Source organism: Rhinolophus ferrumequinum, chromosome 21 (genome assembly GCF_004115265.2).
Source record: "Rhinolophus ferrumequinum isolate MPI-CBG mRhiFer1 chromosome 21, mRhiFer1_v1.p, whole genome shotgun sequence".
Taxonomy (NCBI): domain Eukaryota; kingdom Metazoa; phylum Chordata; class Mammalia; order Chiroptera; family Rhinolophidae; genus Rhinolophus; species Rhinolophus ferrumequinum.
The window spans coordinates 9,826,121-9,849,471 of NC_046304.1; the positions used below are offsets into that span (position 1 = coordinate 9,826,121).

The 23,351-nt window shown below is 37.4% G+C and overlaps 1 protein-coding gene across 2 annotated transcripts in view; it reads left to right on the forward strand.

Moving 5' to 3' along the window:
• STX8 (syntaxin 8) overlaps window positions 1-23,351 on the forward strand; it is a 236,317-nt gene that overhangs the window by 127,274 nt on the left and 85,692 nt on the right. For both annotated transcript variants that reach the window (XM_033091721.1, XM_033091722.1), the window contains exon 7: window positions 16,285-16,386. In XM_033091721.1, coding sequence (XP_032947612.1) covers window positions 16,285-16,386 — 102 coding nt within the window. The remainder of the gene's footprint in view (window positions 1-16,284; window positions 16,387-23,351) is intronic.

Consider the following 23,351-nt stretch of genomic DNA (forward strand, 5'->3'; position numbering starts at 1 on the left):
TACAACAGTTTCCCTATCTACTTTTCAAGATTGTCAGGAGTATCAGGTGAGATAATAAATGATTACTGTGCATTAAAATTGCATTACCGTCGTCATAACTATTTTAAAAATTCTTCATCCATATGAAATCCAATTGAAAGAGGGAGAGTAAGCCCTAACTTAGAAATAACGCCGTTTTATGAGTTTCATAAAAAGCTTGTCTGTTTTGTTGAGGTCGAAAAGGAAGAACCCAGAAATAATGTTCAAGACTTTCTCCATTCATCATGTTCTCTTTTTGGATTTATGTATTTTGTTCTAAGAATTTGAATATGCTCTAAATATTCAGTAGCCAGACCAGATATGGAAATGCAAGGCTGTGACCTCTTTTTAGCATTCTTGAGTCCCAGAAGAAAGGAAATTACTCAGAGAGACAGATCCTGTTAGATTTGAGATGTAGGCTGTTTTTCAAAGGGAGCTGAGATCTAATAGTTTGGGTCTAGATATTTTATGAGAGACTATTGAGAAGCTTAAGTGATGAAATGAAGGTATAAAAATTGTCCAGGGTTTTCTATAGTCAATTGTGGAGGGGGGGGGGATTTAGCAGATGATCTTGGCTCAGTTGGAAGTTGTATTCTTGACCACAGTCATGACGTTAGCTCATCATGATAATGACCAACAAGATATAGCATAACAACAAGTAACAACTATACATTTTTAGAACAATTACAAATAAGATTATGTTTTAGTTTTATAGCATTTAAATAATTCCACTGACTATGCAAAAAAGCCCTAAGTTACTACAAAGTGTATACACAGCATACAGAAACACTCAACTAGATCATAAATTTGGCTTATTAAACTAATATGTTCATTGTAGTAAATAATAAACATTTACTTAATAGTTTAGAAAATATTTTATAGGGGAAACTTGAATGATCTCATCTTTCAAACAAAACAGCACAGAACAAACAAGGCAGTCTTGGAATGTTTGATCAGATATCTTCTTTTTCCTTTCTGAATGTGATTTTTAAAAAAGCCTCTGGAATCAGACAAATGGCAATTTAGACCAACTTTGCCACTTACCAGCTGTGTAACTGCAAATCACTTGACCTCTTTGAGCTTCGTCTCTAGTAACACTTGCCTCACAGGTTCTCCTAAGGATTAACAGAAATAGTATATTGCTCTCAGGAGCCTCTTGAGAATTCATACATTCCCTTACTGCAAGCGAACTCATGAATGTGTTCTCACTCTTGCATATAAATAGGGGTCCTAAGAAAACTGGAGAAATAGGCCTGCTGACATTTCTTATGGAACCTGAGGATCCTATGGACATCCTTAGTGGAAAACTCAATCGGCCATATGTGTGAATCTATTATATTTCTGGACTCTTTTATATTCATTGATCTTTTGTCCATACCATAGTGTCTTGATTGCTGTGGCTTTATAGGAAGCTTTGAAATCAGGTGGTATAACTTTTCCAACTCTGGGTTTGTTTATTTTTTCCCCAAAACATTGATTGGATGTGGTGAGACTAATAGACATCTTTACCTTGTTCCTGATCTTGGGGAAAATGTTTAATGTGTCCTCTTTAAATATGTTAGCTGTGGGTTCTAAAAAATTTATAATAGACTTTATTCTTTAGAACAGGTGTAGATTTACAGAACGATTGAGAAGATAGCACAAGAGGGTTTCCATACACTCCATACCTAATTTCCTCTGTTACTAACATCTTACATTAGCATGGCATATGTTTTACATTTAATGAAACAATGTTGATATGTAATTATTAACTATAGTCCAAAGTTTATTCAGATTTCTTTAGTTTTTACCTAATGTCCTTTTTCTTAGGATCTCATCCAGGACATCACATTACATTTTATTGCCATGTCTCTAGGCTCCTCTTGGCTGTGGCAGTTTCTCGGACTCTCTGTTTTTGATGATGTTGACAGTTCTGCAGATACTAGTTAGGTATTTTGTAGGATGCTACACAGCTAGACTTTGTCTGATGTTTTTCTCATAAGATGGGAGTTATGAATTATTAGGAGAAAGACCACAGAGGTAAAGTGCCATTTTCACCATATCATGTCAAGGGTACATACTGTCACCAAGATTTGTGACTGTTAAGATTAACTTTGATCACCTGGCCGAGGTAGTGCTTGTCAGGCATCTCCACTGCAAAGTTTCTGCTTCCCCATTCCTCATTTCCAAACGCTGTTCCTTGAAAGGAAGTCACTACATGCAACCCACACCTAAGGAGTGAGGAATAATACGCCCCTCTCTTCGAAGACGAGTATCTACATAAACTGTTTGGAATTCTGCATGGGAGATTTGTTTCTGCTTTCCCATTTATGAATTTATTCAATCATATGTTTATATCAATATAGACTCATGAATTTATTTTATACTTTTGGCTATAACTCCAAACTATTTTGTTGCTCAAATTCTTCCAGCTTTGGCCATTGAGCGCTCTTCTGGTTGGCTCCTTTGACATACCCGCACCGATGTTGGTGTTTTTCTGTTTGTTTTTTAAAGCACTTCTTTTGTTTCTGGTATTACTTCAGGCTCATCTTGTCTATTTCCTGCCCCAATCCTAGAATTAGCCATTTCTTTTTATTGGAGAATGGTATTAGAAACTAAGATCTGGGTGCTAAGTGTGCTCATTGCTATGGGGGTGTTGCTTTTTAAATGTTTTTCTCAGTTGACAAAGCACTGAAATACACATATGTTTATTAATCTGTATGTATACACATATCTATATGTTAAGCTAAACATGAGTTTATACTGATGTCTAACTCTAATCCATTACCACATGGATCATTCTAGCCTCATCCCCTTGATTACCTTTCAATTCCCACTGCAACAGTGAGAAGTTGGCTCCCACCATCCATCACCTATTTCCTTAATTATTCCGTTTCAATATGCATCTAAGCAGTATCTGAATTAAGTCATACCCCTGTGGAAAACAACTTTATCAACTAGAATACAGTGCTTATATGTGCAGTTCCTTTTGCCTTTAGTCTTACAAACTCCACTCATTTCCAAAGTAACCTAGGTCAGCACCTTTTCTTTCCATGTCTTTCAGTGATGCTGTTTTTCTCAGCCTATTATATTTACCCAGGTATTTACCATTTCTGTTGCTCTTCCTTCATTTCTTATGTTCCAGATTTCGTAGTGGTATGATTTCCCTTCTGTCTGAAAAACTTCCCTTAGCAGTTTTCTGTTTTGGTCTGCCGACAGCAGATTCTCTTGTTACTTCATCTGACACTGTCTTTCTTCCATCTTCATTCCTGAAGGATATTTCCACTGGATATAGAATTCTGTGTTGACAGTTCTTTTCTTTCAGTACTTTAAAAATGTTACCCTTCCTTTTTCTTTCAACTCTTTGTTCACCTGTAAGTAATGTGTCTTTACCTTTAAGTAATGTGTCAAATTTTTCTTTGGTTGTTTTCAAGATTTTTTTCTTTGTCTTTAGTTTTCAGCAGTTTGGGTATGATGTGTCTGGGCATGGATTTCTTTGAGTTTATCTTGTTTGTGGTTTGCTGAGCTTCTTGAATGTGTAGGTTTATGTTTTCTGCAAAATTGAGAATTCCAGCTATTGTTTCCTCAAATATTTTTGTTGCCCCACACTCTTCCTCTCCATCTCAGACTCTGATGACATGTTTGACCTTTTGTCATTTTCCCACAGGTCGCTGGGCTATGATGATCCCTCCCCTCACTCTCTTTTCTCCTTATTGTTCAGATTGTATAATTTTTATTGACCTATTTTCCAGTTCACTGCATCTTTCCTCTGTTATCTTCATACTGCTGTTGAGCCCTTCCAGTGAGGTTTTCTAAGTTGATTATTGTATTTTTCATTTTCAAAATTTGCATTTGGTTCTCCACCATATTTTTTGTTTTTCTTGCTGAAAGTTTTTGTCTTTTCATTTTGTCTTTTTGTCTTTTCAAACACTCCTGTGTTTCAGGAGTGTTCACCTTGAATGTTGGGACATTTTTATTATAGCTGCTTTAAGGTCTTTGTCAGATAATTCTGACAACTGTGTCATCAGCATTGGCATCTGTGGATTGTCCTTTCTCATGCATCTTGAGAATTTCTGGTTCTTCATATGCTGAGTAATTTTGGATTATATCTTGGACATTTTGATTATTATGTTATAAGACTCTGGCTCTTTTTAAATCCTGCAGGGATGTTGATACTTTTTTGTTTTAGCAGGCATTTGATTTGATTGGGTTGAGGCCACAAGTTCCAACTAGCTTTCTGTGGGTTGTGGTTCTAGTGTCAATTAAGTTTTCAAAGCTTTTGCAGTGCTGTTTGGATCTGTCCCATAAGTATGCCAGTCAGTGGTCAATCTGGAGTGGATGGTTTTCTGTCCTGTAGTTCATCTCCATGGATGCATAGTTCAGAGGAGTCCAGGAGTTTATAAACAACTTTAATGAGTTTCTTTCCTAAGCTCCTCCCTCTCCATGATCTTCTTAGTACTTTTTGGTCTCTTAGGTCTCCCTTTTTGTTCCTTCAGCCTGAAATTTGGGGCTTTAGTTGTCCCTTTCCGCGGTGCACTTCCCAACTATACATACTAGTTTCTTTTCTTTCTCTTTAACCCAACCTGAGTCTGTGACATATTTTTTCTTTTGGCTTTTTATTTAAAGTTTTTCTTTTTTCTAACATCTATAGAAAATTTGAAGGTATGCCCTTTGTTTTTGCTTTCTTTGTATTTGTATACTTTTTTTTTCAGTAAACCATTTAAAAGTAAGGTGAGGGTGTCTCCAAAATACTTCAACATGTAGCTCCTAAATTGTCATGTTGTCCTATGTAACTACAATATCATTAGCATATCCAAAAAACTTAATTTTGATATGGTAATATTGTTTACAATGGAGTCCATACTTAAATTTCTCCAATTGCCCCAATGATGTCCTTTAATTACTTTATTTTTTGAGGGGTCACTCCAGCATTCAGTCAAAGATTAAAGATTGCATTTATTTGTCATGTCTTTTTAATGTCCTTTAATTTAGAACATCTCCCGCTGCCTTTTTAGGCCATTGACATTTTTAAAGAGTTCATACCAGTTGTGTTATAGGATTTCCCACAGTGTGGATTTGTCTGAGTATTTCCTTATGATTAGATTTAAGTAAAATATTTTTGGTGAAAAGACCACATAAGTATTAGTTGTATACTTTTCATTTCATTCATTACATAAGGAGATCTAAAATGACACTTTGTCCCATTATTGCTGATACAGTTACTCAGTTGGTTAAGGGGACATCTGCCGTAGTTCTTCATTGTAAAGGAACCTCCTCCCTCCTTCCCCCCTTAACTAAGAAGGGATCCATGGGGAGATACTTGGAGACAATGAATATGCTGGTTCCTAACAACCCTTCACTCAGTTGCTTTAACATCAATTGATGATCTTCCCAGAATCAATTATGACATAGGTGGTTGCAAAATGTTGAGAATCTTTGACTCCTATGGGTAATAAAACTATACAGAAAGGCAGAGAAGTGATTATATAAAAATCAGAATGGCGGTTGTTTAGGGGAAGAGGGAGAAGATAGTGATTAGTTGCGAGCTCGGGGAGGAATGAAAGGGGAGGGAGAAGAAAGGTGTTGAGGTTCTTACAGCTGCCTTTTTCGTGACCTAGGTGATAATTAAATGGGTTTTCACTCTAATAATTCATTGAACTGTACATATATTTTCTGTACATGTACTTTTCTGTATATGAATTATATTTCACAACAAAAAAGTTAATTTTAACAGTTTCACAACAATATTTAAATTTGTGTTTCATTGACTCATTACTTACCATGATTTATTTTACATTTTATATTATTATATCATGACAACCAATCTTGATTTCTCTTTTTTTCCATTCATTTCTTCATCATCTGAAAACACTTCTTTAAGTAACTTTTTTTTTCCATGATCGGTACCTGAGTGGTATACACGCATACTTTGGGGGTTGTTATAATGATATAACAACAATGTCTCTGAAATGTTTGTCTAAGATACATGTATCTCTCAGAAAAATAATGTATAATATAAAATATTATATTTTCTAAGATGCATATATATACACATTTGTATATGTATATATAAATATATTTGTATATGTATATATAAATATATAAACATATCTGTATACACATACATAATGCATATGTAACAGTTCATTTCAACACCCTGATCATTTATATTTTTCTCTAGCTCTGACTACTGCTGCATGCTTTCTGCAAATGGAAGCTAGTCCAGCAGGTTATACCCTCAGGCAGTGAGTATTATAGCAGCATGGGCAAAGCTCTCAGCCATTTAGCCCCCCTAAATTGAATGTGTTATGTTAGTTACTACGTTGGTCTGTCTTTCTGCCACTCATTTTGTGTCCAGGCAGTTTGGAGCTATAATGGCTGACAAAAGGGTCCAAGTGATACTGCTCTGTTTTTTCATGAAGACATGTATGAAGATGACCTCGCTGGATTTTAAAACATGTTTTGTGGCAGTTCCAGGTGGTTTTGCAAACACCAAGGTTAAAGATGGGCAGGCAGTTAGGGATTTGGGGAAATCCTCTGGCGCTGTGAAGGGCATCACAAACCTCACTGCAACACAGCAAGAGTAAATAAAAATTTAAAAATGACTGAATGATAGCTCGATGAGGCTCTGGCCAAAGCCATGTGCTGGCTTCAGGAGCCCCAAACAGAAGTGAGTGGTTACCTTTGCATGATGCTCTAAGAACTTGACTGTCATACACTTGTACAGTTTTGTCTCCGTTAGTGCTCCTATTTCCATGACCTCGTTCCCTGTGTTAACCAGCTGGGTGAGTGCTTTCTGACTCCTTGCACAGCCATGCCTTCCTTTTATCCATGAGCACCCACCATAGCGTGGCTAGATTTTTGAATCCTTAGGTCACAGCCTTTGTCCCTCACCTTTTTTACTCCACTGTCTTCTGATATTTAGTGTTTCACAGGAACAGTCTGATGCCAGTTGAATTTTTTGGAGTTTTCTTTAATTCTTTCATTTTCTTAATTTCAGAAGCCGTGAAGCTCTCCTTTGCCTACTATTTGAATGCTTCAGCATTTTTTTCTCTTTATTTTGAAATTCAGAAATTTCATGAGGTATTTCTAGAACTTTTTCATTAATGTTATTCAGAACTCATTGAGTTTTTTCATATTAAGACTCAAGTGTTTTTTCAACTCAAAGAAAATTTTTTTATTATGTTATTGTTTCTGTTTTCCTGGATCTTTGATCCCTGTCTCTTGTTTTTTTTCATTTACCATATTTTGTCCTCTGTAACCTTTTTCTGTGACTTCTGGGATATAATTCAAGGCTTGTTTTCTAAATCTCTTATTTAGATCACAATCTGTTTAACTGCCTTCCTTGTGGTTTTTAATTTGACAATGTGTGTCTATCTGGATACAGTGTTTAAGTTGTTCTCTCACTATGGCTGCCTGTTCTGGTTGCACTGATTTAGTGGCCTCTTAAATCTTGGTGTGTTTTTGTTGTTGTTGTTTTTTGTTTTTTTTAAAGAAGAAACTAGTTTCTCAGATTCTGGAAGGAATTGTATTTTCTAGGGCAGAACGGGCAAGGGAAGGGGAGAGGATGTTTCCTCAAACACTCCTCATATGCTCCCTCATTCTGAGCTCTTTATCTATACCTGTTTGTGTGCCCGTCTTCATACACAGAGATCAGTGTCTGTCTCTTGTTAGGAGCTGGGAAAGGTGCTGTCTTATTTACCTCTAAGTTATGAATATTTATACAAATTTAGAAAGAAATCTATCTAGAAACCCAGTTAATATATAACAGCTGACATATTTAGTGTCAGACAAGGAATTTTTTGCACTTGACTTTCTTCCAGTGACAGAAGCAAAACGATGTACCTGGGTAGGTCTGGCCTGGATGAAGGAAGAACAAAAGGCCTGGGTCCATAGCAGGGAGGAAGAAGGAAAGGAGCCTGTGCTTTCTGCCTAGCCTGGCCCACCTGCCCCTGCTTAAGATGCAAGCAGGTGTGGCCAAGGGGATTTCTCCTAGGCCTTCAAAGCCTGAGTGCTTCCCAGAGGCTCTGCTTGGGGTATGGAGTTTCCCACCAACTGCCGTGCCCTACATGAGTTATAGCTTTTCCTTTGCTGAGTCACAGATTGGTCTTCTGTAATATATTTGACCCTTTTTCCTAAAGGTCAACCCTCCCACCTCATTTTTAGTTTCCATTACAGGGGATAGAGGGAGGTAAACTAATACCCTGAAGAAAAGCTCTTTATTCACTGTTTGCTTTTTTTTTTTTAACATTTGTCTTCAAATGTTATTAGCAATATAAGCGAAAGGCATAACAATGATTTTACAACTGCCAGCATCCATTATGAATACAAAAATGCACCAAACTTAACCTGAAAATATACAGCACACTTTCTGCCTTTTTGAGGAATTTATTGGGACTGTAATTGGGAGTAGAAAAAAATAAATATAATTGGAGTCATAGTTTGATACCATATAGTATTTGTTGCAGCTTTTGGTTTCTGTTACGTTTGCATCATGCTTTTACATTGTCCATTTTTCCCATTCTGTGTTGGAGTGGCACTTAGTGTCTCAAATTAACACATGATAAAAATATAAGCTTCTCCTGGAAACCGAATGCAAATACTTACCAGGAAGCTAAATATCAGTTTCTCTTTGGAGGCTGGACTGTCAGGAATCTGAAAGAGTCAGCTGGTTGTTTCTCAACCTGTGCTCTGAAACCTGTGTTTAATTTGCTCATAATAGACTGTGGTTAGGGGAATTCCCACCTTAGAAGCCAGTGGGCTGCAGGGTGGGGATTCCCCCAGCCTCCCTGCCCTGGGAAAACTGCTTTTCAGGTCAATGACTGACAAGTGGAGTAATTCTATCAAACTAACCAAGAGTGGCAGTATAAACCTTTAAAAACTGATTTGGCAATATGTTTCTAATTCCATGCGGCAGTCATAATCACAGTTCGTTAACTTAAGGAAATGATACAAAAGAAGGAAAATGATAATGGAGGAAAGAATGCATTGACTCATTGTGTAGAAATAGAGAAGCGTTCTAAGTGTTTCACAATGGGCTAGTTTTAATGAATGTTTATTTAAGAGAATGAAAAGTTTGTAACCATTAGAAATTATAATTATGAAGACTGTTGAACAACATGAAAGAGTACAAATGATATCATGTTAATGGGGCGAATGGCTTATATGTTGCAATTATATAAAAATATATATGTTTCTGTCAAGTCTTAGAAGGGAACACAGAAGTGATTACTGGGGTGTTTGGATAATTTGTTACTTCCCCCCCCCTCATTTATAAACTGCAATTAAATAACTTTCATAATTTAAAAATAGAGTTGTTGAAAAACAAACGCAAAAAACTAGTAATCAGAAAAGGTTTCCCAACCAAAATGAAAAACTTTGCATTTGGTCTGATATTAAAACATTAACCCTTTCAGTGTTGACTACTGATTTTTTTGCTGAGCTAATCTGCTACAAAGTTTTTATTTACCTCTAAGTTGTGAATATTTACAAATTTAGAAAGAAATCTATCTAGAAACCCAGTTAATATGTAACAGCTGACATAGTGTCAGATAAGGAATTTTTTGCGCTTGACTTTCTTATAGTGACAGAAGCAAAACAATGTAGCTGGATCCTTACATCACATTTTAGGATGAATACTGTGCCCAAAGCACCAAGATGTCATAAGATCTAGAAATTGCTTTCTTTGAGGATCTGCTAACGGCTGGAGCTAAGTGTCTTTAGTCTAGAAGAGGAAGCTACTGAGGTATATGCAGAGAATTGCCTTGTGGAAGAAAGAATAGTGGAATTGTGTTGTTCTAGAAATAACTAAGTTGAAAGCAGGCAGATTTTCAGCTCAATATACAGAACCTTGTAATAATTAGTCATCCTTCAGCGCAGCTGTGGAACTGATTTTCTCATGCGTTTCCACGTTACTAGTCGCTGGGAGTGTTCAACAAAAGGTTAACCATCCCACTACCAGGGGTATTGTGGAAGGAAGGGAAACCCAAGATGATCCCATGACTTCTTGCCACTCTAAAATTTTGTTCTTCTAGGTCATTTGCTTTGTCTTTCTGGCATGTGTGCATGTAGGCCTGCCTGCCTTCTTTCCTTCCTCCCTGGAAAATCTGAGGAGAATCATAATATTGTAAACTTTAAAATTTTTTTTCAGATTTACATTTTTAATTGAGGTATAATTTGCATACAACAAAATGCACAAATCTTTGGTGTTCAGTTCTATGTGTTTTGACAACTGTATACATTTGTGTGACTATTTAGAGTATTTCCATCATCCAGAAAATTCTCTCACGTCCCTTTCTAGTCAATCCTTCCACCCCTCCACCCCTCCCAGGAGGTAACTACCTTCTGGTTTCTATGCAGTAGATTAAGTTTATCTTTATACTGTATATAAATGGAATCATGAAGTGTATATTGATTTTAGTTTTTTAATTTTAGTCCACAAAATGCTTCTGAGATTTATACAGTTGTTTTTATTGTTGAATAGTATTCCATTGTCTGGAATGGAATTTGCTTATTCATTCTCCTGTCGGTAGATATTTGGGTTCTAATGAATAAGGCTGCTGTGTGTGTGTGTGTGTGTGTGTGTGTGTGTGTGTGTGTGTGTGTATTTTTTGAGTAATATGTTTTTATTTTTGTTTGGTAAATATCTAGGAGTAAAATTTCTGGGTCATAGTAGATACACGGTTAACTCGATTAAACTGACAAACACTTGTACAATTACCTTTGTGCCAAATCTTCCCCAATAATTAGTATTGTCAGTCTTTAATTTTAGCCTTCTAGTAGGTGTGAAGTGGTACCTATTGTGGTTTAAATTTGCATTTTCCTAATGACTATTGATGTTGAGTTCCTTTTCATGTGTTTTATTGGCCATTTGTGTATCTCCTTTTACAAAACATCTGTTCAGATCTTTTGCCTATTTTAAAATTATATTGCCTTTTTATTGTTAATATATAGGAGTTCTTTACATATTCTAGATACAAATCGCTAGATATGTGAGCTGTAAATATTTAACAGTCTGTGGTTTGCTTATTAAGTTTGGTAGTGATATCTTTGAATGAGCAGAAAATTTTTATTTTGATGCAGTCCAGTTGACCAGTTTCTTGTCTTTCATGGACAGACTTTTTATGTTCTGTCCAAGAATTTTTGCTCATCCAAGGTCATGAAGATTTTATGTTTTTTTCTTCTAGAAGCTTTATAATTCCAGGTTTTACAGTTAGATCTATGCACCATCTAAAGTTAATTTGTTCTGTATGTGGGAGGAAAGGGTAAAGATTCTTTTTATTTCTCCATACAGACATCCAGTTTTCCCAGCATTATTTATTGAAAAGGCCATTCTTTTCCTATTTGACTGATTTTGTTATTATTGACAAGTTTGTTGAGAATTAACTGAGTGTGCAGTCTCTCTGGGCTCTGTTTTGATGCATTGATCAATTTGTCAATCCTTATTCCAGTATCACAGTATCTTGATTATTATATATTTGTAAAAAATCTTGAATTTTGGTAATATAATACCTCCACCTTTATTTTTTTCTTTGTCAGAATTATTTTGGTAATTCTAAACCTTTGCATTCCATGTATATTTTAGAATTGGCTTGCCAATTTCATTTTAAAAGCCTGCTAGGAATTTGATTGGGATTGCATTGAATCTATAGGTCAATTGAAAAGAATGAACATATAACTTTAAAATATTGAGTCTTTCAATCTATGAACGTGGTACAGCTCTCCATTTATTTAGGTCGTCTTTAATTTCTCCCACAATGCTTAATAGTTTTTATTATAGAGGTCTTGCACCTCTTTTGTCAGATTTCTAAGTGTTTGATGTAGTTTTTGATGCTATTTTAAATAATATTGTTTTTACTTTCATTTTCAGTTGCTTGTCACAAGTATTTGGAAATATATTGCTCTTTATAATTGACTTTGTATCTGTAGATTTGTTAAATTCACTTATTCCAGTAGTTTTAAAATAGATCCCATAGAGTATTCTATGTACACAATCATGTCAGATACTCATATTTACAAATTCACATATTTACATTTTCCTTTAAAATCTTTTTTGCCTTCTGTTTTCTTATTAAACAGTGTGGGACTTCTACTAAAATGTTCAACAGAAGTCATCAGAGCAGTTAGTTTTGCCTCGTTCCCGATCTTAGAGAAAAAGCGTTCGTTTCCCATTAAGTACGACGTCAGCTCTAAGTTTTTCGTAGCTCCCCTTCATCAGGTTGAAGAAGCTTCCTTTCATCCCTAGTTTGTTGAGAATTTGTATTGTGAATGAACACTGAATTTTGTCAGATCCTTTTTATGCATCTATTGAAATGATCATTGATTATCTCCTTTAGTTTGATCATTGGTTTTTACGTCGTTCTTCTTTTCTAATACGTGTTTAAAGCAATAAACTTTCCTCTAAGCACTGCTTTAGTTGCGTTTTACAAACTTTTATTTTGGATTGTCATTATCACTCAGTTTGAAACTTTTTCTGTTTTCTCTCATGATTTGATTTTTGTCCCGTGGGTTATTTAGAGGTGGCTTCCTTGATATTGAAATATTGGGGATTTTTCCGTTTTTGCCACATGTGTTCTTTCATCATGATGAAAAGTTCCTTTTTATCTCTGATCATACTCCTTGGCTTGAAGTCTGTCTGGTCTGATGTTAATAAAACCATGCCAGCTTTCCCATGCAAACACTTTATATGATTTATGTTTAAAGTGAGTTTCTTATGAAAGCATATAGTTGTGTTGTCTTTTTTTTTTTGAACCTTTCCTGACATTCTGTGTCTTTTCCAGAGCAGTTTGTCCATTTATATTTAATTGACTACTAATATAGTTGGGTTTAAGTCTGCTGTGTAGATTTTTATGTTTTTTTTTGTCCTGTCAGTTTTTTGTTTTGCTATACCTCCTTTCTGCCTTCTTTTGAGTGAATCATGCATTTTTACTATTTAGTTTTATTACCTCTATTGATTTATTTTTTTTTTTTAACTCTCAGTGGTGGTGGTGGGGAGTGTAGGTGTAAGTTTTGGTTTTCTTTCCTTTTCTAAAAAAAGGGATGGCTTTGAGCTTTGTTGTTCAATATAATAGTCACTAGCCATGTGTGGCTATTTACATTTTAATTAATTGAAATTTGAAAAAAATGTGTCCCTGGCTATAGTGTGTAGAATGAATTGAAAGGATTCAGGAGTAGAAACGGGAAGGTAAATTAGGACATTGTCTTAGAAACACTGGAAAAATGTTGTGAGATCTTTCTAACGGAGTTTAAGAGAAATGGTGGGATTGAGAGATACTGGAGAGGGAAAATCAACGAGAGTGGCTAATAAATGGGATGTCCGATGAAGGAGAAGGGGAAGGGAGGTCAAGTGACTCTTCAGATTTCGATCTTGGGCAAGCAAGTGAAGGGTGGTGCCATTATTTGAGGAAAGTGAAAGAGTTGAGTTTTAGAGACCTTGGGAGTCAGATGTTTGTAGGAATTTCCAGGTAGAGAGATAAGCAGTAGGCATTTGGCTCTATGCGTCAAGAATGTTGGAGAGCTATGTAGAGCAGAGAATTTTCAGGTTTTTAATTTAAATATTGATGAACTAAAAGGTATATAAAATCACCACGGTAGTATCATCGAGTAAAAATATACAGGACTCCTGGGATCTCCAGCATTTCAGAGGAGGAGGAGAACCTATATAGAGCTTATAAAAATAGGTGGAAGGAAAATAGGAAGAGAGTATGTCATTAAATACAAGGGAATAGAGAGTTATGAATGAATTGTTAAATAACAGTGAAAGATTTTCTAGACAGCTGTTACATAAATAATATTTGACGAACTTGGCTTAGATCCACTTTTCCAAGGAGCAAGCAAAGTGCTTTGAAATTAGTCAATGCTTTTATCTTTTAAACTCCATTCATTCGTTGCCTTTATCTCTTAGTATTTCTTTTATCTTGCAGTGTACCAGGCACTCTCCTGGGGCTGGGAGATACGAGATGAATAAAAGTTATTTTCTGTGGTACTCTTTCTGTAAGAGAAAGACATGCAAACAAATAATTAGAATACAGAAATATAAGGGTCTGTAAGTAAAACGAGGTTGTAGGAGGTGCTGCAGGAAGTTAGAAACACACCCAGCTCTTCTGTGCCTTTTACAGGCTATTCTTTTTGCATGGATCACCTTTTCCTGCTTCTTCACCCATACAGCTTCAAAACTCAGCTCAAACATCATCCCAGGAACTTTCTTTTTGTTTTATTTAATTCTTTTTTTTATTTTTATTTTTTTTTAATTAATTTATTTTTAATTTATTGGGGTGACAATTGTTAGTAAAATTACATAGATTTCAGGTGTGCAATTCTGTATCACATCATCCATAAATCACACTGTGTGTTCACCACCCAGAGTCAGCTCCCCTTCCATCACCATACATTTGATCCCCCTCACCCTCATCCCCCACCCCCCAACCCCCTTATGCTCTGGTAACCACCAAATTACGTTCCCCAGATTAATTTTCAAACCCCGTGGCCATCCTGTGGTCACCGACTGCCCTCCAATCCCCTCACCCTCCCCCCCACCCCCCACCCCTCCCGCCCATCTAGCAACCCTCAGTTTTTCCTCATTGTCTCCCAAACTGTTTCTGATTAGTTCATTCACTTATTCTTTTCTTTAGAATCCGCAAATAAGTGAGATCATATGGTACTTATCTTTCTCTGTCTGACTTATTTCACTTAACATAATGTTCTCTAGATCCATCCATGTTGTTGCAAATGGTAAGATTTCTTTCTTTATGGCTGCATAATACTCCATTGTATAAATGTACCACAGTTTCTTAATCCAGTCATCTACCGATGGGCATTTTGGTTGTTTCCATGTCTTAGCTATTGTGTATAGTGCTGCAATAAACATAGGAGTGCATAAAGATTTTTGAATTGAAGTTTTGGATTTCTCCGGATAGATACCTAGGAGCGGAATTACTGGATCATAAGGTAGTTCCATTTTCAGATTTTTGAGATACCTCCATACTGTTTTCCATAGCGGCTGCACCAGTCTGCAATCCCACCAACAGTGCACAAGCGTTCCCTTTTCTCCACATCCGCGCCAGCACTTGTTGTTTGTTGATTTATTGATGATAGCCATTTTGACTGGGGTGAGGTGGTATCATAAGGAAAATGGTGACAGGTATTGGACAATGTATCTCGAAAGCAATCACTAAAAAAGGAGGAAGAGAGGGAAGGAAGGAGGAAAGGAGAATCAAAGTTGAAAAAAATAATATATACTCAACTATAAGAAATTCAAACAATACAGAAAACACAAGGAAGATTACCCAGGATCCTATGACTTAGAAATAATCATTATTAACATTATGTTAACATCATCCAGAAATATCTTTATAGGTTTATACATATAAAAAGATAATTTCACATAATTAGATCATACTATATATGCTATTTTAAATGGTAAGTGCTTAATTTCACTTTTAAAAGATTAGTATAAAAAAAAAGATAAACCTTACATAAAGGATTCTTTATAAGAAGAGATAGTAATTACTCAAAGATCCATCTAAAGTTAACAAAAAAAAATTGCGTAAAACACCGATGCTTTGGTGATTTTATAAAGCTACAAGTTTCTGTGTTTTACTTTTTCGCAGCTTAATATGGCTCTGCTGTGAGTGATGAGGAAATTGGCTCTTTCAATGTCTTTTTACCTTCCTCCCCTGAACCCCCCACTCCAACTGCTTCCTGGTTTTCAGTTGTAATTATATCTTCACTGTTTATAACATTTATCTACCTTTCTGTAACCTAATCCATGTATTTGTCTATTCTCTGCTCAGTATTTAAATGGATTCAGTTCTCATCATCATCTCTTATGCCATGGTCTCTGGCTTCTCCGTTCTAGGCTTCTTTATTTGTATCCACCTCTTGGTTGGCTAGATTTCATCAAGTAGTTTTCCTAAGAAGGACCCTGGTAGTCCCTGAAGTCTATACTGTCTGTCACCTTTATAAACTTGAGTGACCGCTTGGCTGGCCATAAACTTGTTGAGCCATGCTTTCTTTCCCCTTAAATTTGACATTTCTCTTCTGTCTCCTGGAATTGTGTTAAACCAGTTTTTTTTCTTTACTACTACTATTCCCCTCATCACCACCACCACCGCCACCACCCCCCCTTTTGAATCAGAATGGCAGTTTTGAAAGAACACACAGGAGGTCTTTCCCTCTTCACTCTGCTTGGGAGAACTGTTACTGGGAAGGACCACTGCAGCTCTGATATTTGGATGTGAAGCAGAGTATGTGGGTGTATTAACCATGCACCTTTGTTTTCCTTTCTAGAGATAATTGATGATCTTGCCAACCTGGTGGAGAACACAGATGAGAAACTTCGCACCGAAACCCGGCGTGTGACTATGGTGGACAGAAAGTCAACGTCTTGTGGTAAGAGAGAGCGACAGTCAGGGTTCTGCCTGCCTCATCGCCTGCGGTTCACTCTGCTTTGAGTTTCCCATGTTTGTCTCATGACTGCAGGGATTGGTTGCTCTTCTAAAAACAGGCAGACCCATTTGATGAGGCATTGAAATTGCTAAAAGACACCTATGTCTTGAAATGAATTGTTATACTTTCAGGGGAAGTATAACGTATTATTATTATTTAATTTAAAATAAGAAACCTTTCTATATGCTTATAGAGAATAATAGTTTGGGAAATGACATGACATTATGCAGATTGGTGGTGGTTCATCTGGGTTGTAAAGGCCACTTCGCTTACTGTTGTGCCGTCTTTTAATGACAAGCTTAGTTGTTGGAGCTTAAACTCCAGAGCAGTTAGGAGCCCGGGTTCTGAATTCTGAGGGAGTTCACATCCTACATTTGGTGATGTTACCTTTGGCAGTCACTTTACTCTGTGATACCTGGTACATAAAACGGGGATTCACATGCCAAGAATCACCTGGAGTGATTCTTAAAATGCTGGTTCCCAGAGGTTCTGATTGAGTCGGACTGGGTTGGAGTTCAAGAGTGTTCCTTGTTTAACAAGTACGCCGAACACTTCTGGTGTAGGTACTTGCTATTCTGCAGAAGCTCTGATGCAGATTTTTGTGAGGTTTAAATTACATATTGCCTGTGCACAGTGCCTTTCCAAGGTAAGTGATGGTAAATGGTGGGGATGGTAGTAACAGTCACGGTGGCTGGTATGGTGGTTCATCTCACAAAGCTGCCCCACGTTTATACAGCTAATACTTTTGTTACAAACGGAAATGCAATAACAACAATGCACACACACACACACACACACAAACTAGCGATCGGAGCCCGTGCTTTGCCTAACTTTTACCCCTTTCAGTATGAAAACTACTCGTATAATGGATTCCCTCTGATCTGTATAGTTTTAGAACAAGGACCTCTGTGCGAGGGTCACCTGAGACATACAGCTTGAGAAGCATCACCTCCCTGCCTGCCTGTGTTTAAATAGAAGTCTAGGACAACACAGGGAGAGAGAACCGGGCAGATAGGGACCCCAGAACCCTGGAGGAAGTGGAGCTCTGAAGGGCCTACTGCTTCCCTTTTATCACCTGTTCTGCTGTCCCAGTTTTCACCCGTCAGATACCAACCCGCTCTGTACTGTCTGCTCCTGCAGGCGTGTGCTTCCTTCTTCCCACCAGAAGCAGAGACTCCTTGATTTTGCTTTCCCAACCTTCTCACATCACTTCTGTCCACAGGGTTGTTGTTCTTTGCACCAGGTCCTAAAACTTGGGAGACAGAGAGATACGGGTTCACTCCTACCTCCCTTTCTTATTATCTTTGATTTCAATATAAACTTACCCTTGCTGAACCTTAGTTTCCTCAGCTGCAAAAAAGTGGACAACCTAGTTATCAAAATTAAATTGTAGAAAGCATGTACAGTGTCTAATGCTGGCCATCTTTCCTGAATTTCCATATTTATGTGGGGAGGCCCTAGAGCATAATGGATAGTGGTCTCTAGACTGGCATCCCATCTTCACCACTCACCAGCTGTGTGACATTGGCAAAGCCCAAACTCCCCTTTGCCTCAGTGTTCACATCTTTGAAATGGCAACAAGAGGGTTGTTGTAAGGAATAAATAAATTAATATAAAGATACAATTGTAGATGATATTGATATAGGTAATATAGATGAAGATATATAGATTAGATACATAGCACTTAGAAGAGTATTTGGCACATAGTAAGCAGGGGGCAAGTATTAGTTGTTATCACTATATGTCCAAAGTAGGAAGAGTCTTCCCAATTCAGTGACTACCTTCCTGTGCTCATGTCCTAAGTGGTCATGTTGCTATTAATTTGGAATGAACATATTTGTAGACATGTTGGTCAGTTTTTGTATTTGCAATGTAGTGGCCCTCAGCACGTCATTCATGAAGTCATAGTGGAGAACGTTGCCAATTTTTTACTTTATGGCATTACCTAGTATTGGTATTTATACCCAGAAAGTTCCATAAAACCTTCTGAATTGAACTCTTAAGTGTTTCATTGTTTTAAAATGGAAGAAATTTAGAGGCTCTCAGATTACTGAAATGCATGTTTTTAAACCTTGGTATCTTAAATTGTTAACTGTCAACTTATCTCATGCCTTACTTATATTTAGTTATATATTAGTTATAAGTATGTATATTATTTTATATATATATGTGTGTGTGTGTGTATATATATATATATATATATATATATATATATATATATATATATAATCTATAGCGGAATTACATATAGTGACTCAGAACGGAGAAGTGCAACCGTTTAACAGTGTTAGATACTGAAAGAAGAAATTTCTTTATTCTTTCAGTGGAAATACTTTAGAGAGATTTGTTTCTCTGATCCCTTCAGTTTTTCCCTAATATTTACTTAGCAGTTCTATCAGTATCGTAGATCAACACTCAAATAACTATGCTTACACCATTTCTGATGCCGGATACCTTTAAAGGAAAATGTATTGCATTTGTATTTTGAAAGGGAAATTTGTAATCATGTATGTTTGTTGACAAGCAGTGCTAGTTTCCCCTTATTGATGAAGGTTGAGCCTGTGGCCTCCAAAGCTCTAGGGAGGTCAGAATTGTGTTTATGACACCCAGCAATTAACTTCTAAGATGTTCATTCATCACTATTAAGCCTTTGAACACAAGGCATATTGTGGGATTTACTGAGTAGGTCTGGCAGCCCTTGGCAAAATTACTCAGACCTTTTATTTTAAAAATTGCTTTATTGTGGTGAACTGTACACACCATAAAATGTCCCATTGTAATTATTTTTAAGTGCTCAACTCAGTGGCACTGAGCACATTCACACTGTGGTGCCACCATCACCACCATCCATCTTCAGAACATTTTCATTAATTCCAAACTAAAACTTTTCCATTAAACACTAATTCCCCACCCTCCTCCCCCAGCCAGTCCCGTCAGTCACCATTGTACTTTCTGTTTCTATAAATTTGACTGCTCTAGGAACCTCATATACGTGGAATTATACAGTATTCATCCTTTTGTATTGGGCTTATTTCACTTAGCATAATGTCTTCATTATGCCTCTGTGTTGGAGCATGTGTCAGAATTACCTTCCTTTTTTAAGGCTGAGTAATATTCCATTGTAGGTATGCACCATATTTGGTTTGTCCATTTCTGTCAGTGGACTCTTAGGTTGTTTCCATCCTTTGACTATTGTGAATAATGTTACTATGAACATGAGTATGCAAGTATTGTTTCAAGTCCCTGCGTTTCTGTGTATATTCCCAGAAGTGGGGTTGCTGTATGAAATGGTGTTTCATTTTTTTTTGAGGAACCACCCTACTAACCTGACCTTTTGTTTTGCTTCCAGCCTTTAAACTCTTAGGTACTTTCTAGTAATTTCTTTTTTTATCTGATAGAGCCCTTTTGCTGGCAAGAGTCAGGGATTTCCACAGCCTGAGAGGGGCAGGCAAGCAGGGAGAAAGTTAAGGCTCTGGGCCCACTACAATTGGGAAATGTAATAGGAGACTCCTCCTATTTTATTATTATTATTATTATTATTATTATTATTATTATTATTATTAAATTGGGGTCCCAAAGCTATACCCTTAGGATAAAAATGGACCAGAAGTAAGCTTGCCTTTGAGAATGATGGAGAAGGACAGCCTTGGCACCGAACAGAATAGTGAAAGGAAAACAAAAGAAAAAAAATTCCAGTTCCTGACAAGTTGTGGTCACAGAAGGGCCCTTGTGTGGATTTGCAACCTGAGTATCCATACTCAGGATGGGCCAGGAAACCTCATACCTGAATTTGGTTTGAAGCATACTTACCTGTGATAGCTCCAGGTGCCTGGCAAAAACAATGAAATGCCTCTCTGGAGAAGGGCCTATTTATCCTAGGTCTCTAGGAATCAACCCAAAATAAATCTTTCAGGGCAATGACCAGCACACAGTCAAAGATAACCTAGGATACGTGGAAACAGCACAACATGAACCAGGACCAGCAACAGACCACAGAAACCAATCTGCACAGACTTGCAGTATTAGAATTATCAGACATGGATTATAAAATCAATTATGCTTGTTATATTTAAAGAAAGAAATGACAAGCTTGAAAGTATCTTCAAAGAATAGGAGACTATAAAGAGTAACATAGAAAATTTGGAAAGGAATCAAGTAGAACTTCTAGAAATAAAAAAATAACAGAAATTCAAAACTCAGTAGACATATTTGATACCAGCAAAAGAGAATCAACTAGAGAGACAGATCAGAAAAAAAAAATACCATATTCCCTTTCCATAAATGCTAGCATTCACAAGAGGATATCCAAATGCCATGGAGTTTAAACTATGATCTCAATAAGAAAGGCATTTGAGGGGCAGGGGCTTGGTCTAAGAGCCTCAAGAAGTATCGTGTTTCCCCAAAAATAAGACCTAGCAGGGCAGTCAGCTCTAATGCATCTTTTGGAGCAAAAATTAATGTAAGAACCGGTACTTATGTTATATTGCATTACATTATATTACATTATATAAGATCCGGTCTTATAGTAAAGGAAGACCGAGTCCTATATTAATTTTTGCTTCAAAAGACGCATTAGAGCTGATTGTCCATCTAGGTCTTATTTTTGGGAAAACACAGTAGCAAAGAGTTAATCACCTGCTTTCCCAAATGCAAGGCCAGGTTGATCATTTTATATGTAAACACATACATCTACATACATGAAACTGCAGGCAAGGTGTGTTTTAACTGTTTGGGGGGTGGGAATTAAGCAGCTCACTCCAGTGTAACTCGGTGGCTGTTCACGTGACACTCTATTACTGTTTAAGTAAGAGCTCTTGAGTAAGCTGAGGATCGTGGCCAGCACCTCATCATTTTACTTAGGGGAGCGCAAAAATAGGTTGTGAACCGTGAAATGGGCTTTTGTTTCCCTGTCCTCAGCATATCTTCCTTGCTGATCTGACCTATCAGTCATAGATGCTTTCGCAGTGGGGAAATTTCTAGTTATTAAGTACAGACCGGACTGCAAGGGGGCCACACAGAAGGGCCTGGTGATGAATTTGTTTGTTCAGTTGTTAACAAAGAATTCAAGCACCTCTTTGTGAACCTTTCACTCGGGAGCCCAGGCTTTAAAATTTTTACTGAGATCTTCGCATGGTTTTCCTCCCTTTTCTCCGCCCACCCCCACCTCAGTAATAGCATAGCATAGAAAACAATCTTGTTTTCTTCCAGTTTCTAAATGCAAATTAGATAGATATTTTCTGTTGGTGCCTATATGTATTTTCAGATATGTCACTTGTATCAGGGACATCACATAAGAGCAGGATCTTTGTAATTGCAGTTTAAATATTCAGTGCGCCTAGTTCTCATTAGAATTCAAAATAGAGCCCCGTCTGGGTCTGACGGACGGAGCCAATTGTGAAAGGCCAGACTAAGAATTCTGAATGACTCGGGTTGAGGGACAGTGTTGCTTCTCAGCATGTTGACTATTCCATGATGTTGTCTAAGCACATTTATGGTGATTTTTAGCAAGGTTTCAGTGATGTGGTTAGAAATCAGCCCAAGTGACATTGCATTAACACTTTCTCAACCTGGAACCACTGGATTTGCCTTCAGCTCATCGGAAAGTGGTCGTCTGAGGGAGAAGGAGCAGTTCAGTGGTGAAGAGTACAGGACAGTGGTGAAGAGTACAGGGCGTGGAGTCAGACAGACCTGGGTCACAGTTGGAGCTCTGCCACTACAACCTGGGTTGAGCCACCTGCCCTCCCTAAGTCTCAGCTCCATTCTCTATACAATGAGAGTGACAACTACTAGTACCCGTGGTTATTCTGCAAACTAATGAGAACAAGTTGGGTGGCACAGTGACTGGTTCTAGAGGATCCCCAATAAAGGCCAGCTATGTTAAAATGTGGATTTAAATTGGTTGCCGAGAGCCGCCTCAATAGATAAGACTCAGAGGCTCTTAGCTCTGTGTGAAGCCAGACTTGAAGAGCCTTTAAGGAGAATGGTGGCGACCTGAGTAAGTCGTGCAGAGATATTCTGGAGTGAGGAAGTTAGCACCTTCAATGATGAGAACTGGAGTTGAATTTCAAAAAAATTAATCGAAATTTAGAATTGGCAGCCAAAGTCTGTCACCGGTAGTGAAATTAGTGAGTGCCACGTCTGGTGCACGCATGGATGGTGGTGGTGGTGGTGCCTTCCTTGGCAGAGCACTTAAATTTGTTCTTTTGAACCTAATACAATCTAGGTAAGAAGCTGAGTTCTGAGTTGTCTGGTTTACTGAACTGACCTCAGAGACAGTTTAATTGTCTCTAAGGAATTGTTTTTAAAACCCTACCACAAACACAAACAATTAACCTGGAGCAAAAGAATAACCATGCGGGATCTTTTCTTTATCTTCTGATTATCAAGAATATTCTTCCTGGCTATTGTTTCCTTACTTTTCTTCTTTTCCCTTACCCGCCTTTGTTGAGACAATCTAGTTCAATTCCTCAGCTCCCTTTTTCTTTGCATACATATATGTCTGTCTCTATATTGTCGTTGTCATCTTTAATTCAGTCTCTGTGGAGAAATGCCCAGTCTTCTGCTAGTGCATGTCTGCCTTCAAAGCCATTTCATCCTCAGCTTAGCGCTGCCTTGTCCATTCATTCATTCCTTTCTTCTTGCATGCCAGCATCGTTATTGGGCATCATCTATGTGCCAGGTATTGGAGCTGAAAGCTACATAAGGCACAGTTCCTGCCCTTGGGGAACTTAGAGCCTAGGAGAGGAACACATGGCACAAATCACTAATGACTGCAGGTGGCACAGGAAGAAAAGGATCCAGGTCAGCTGAGGGGGGTCAGAGGTTTCAAGAGGACACGACACTAGAGCGGTGGTCTGAAGAAATCAGGAGAAGTCTCTGGTAAAGCGCAAAACCCAAATAAGCAGGAA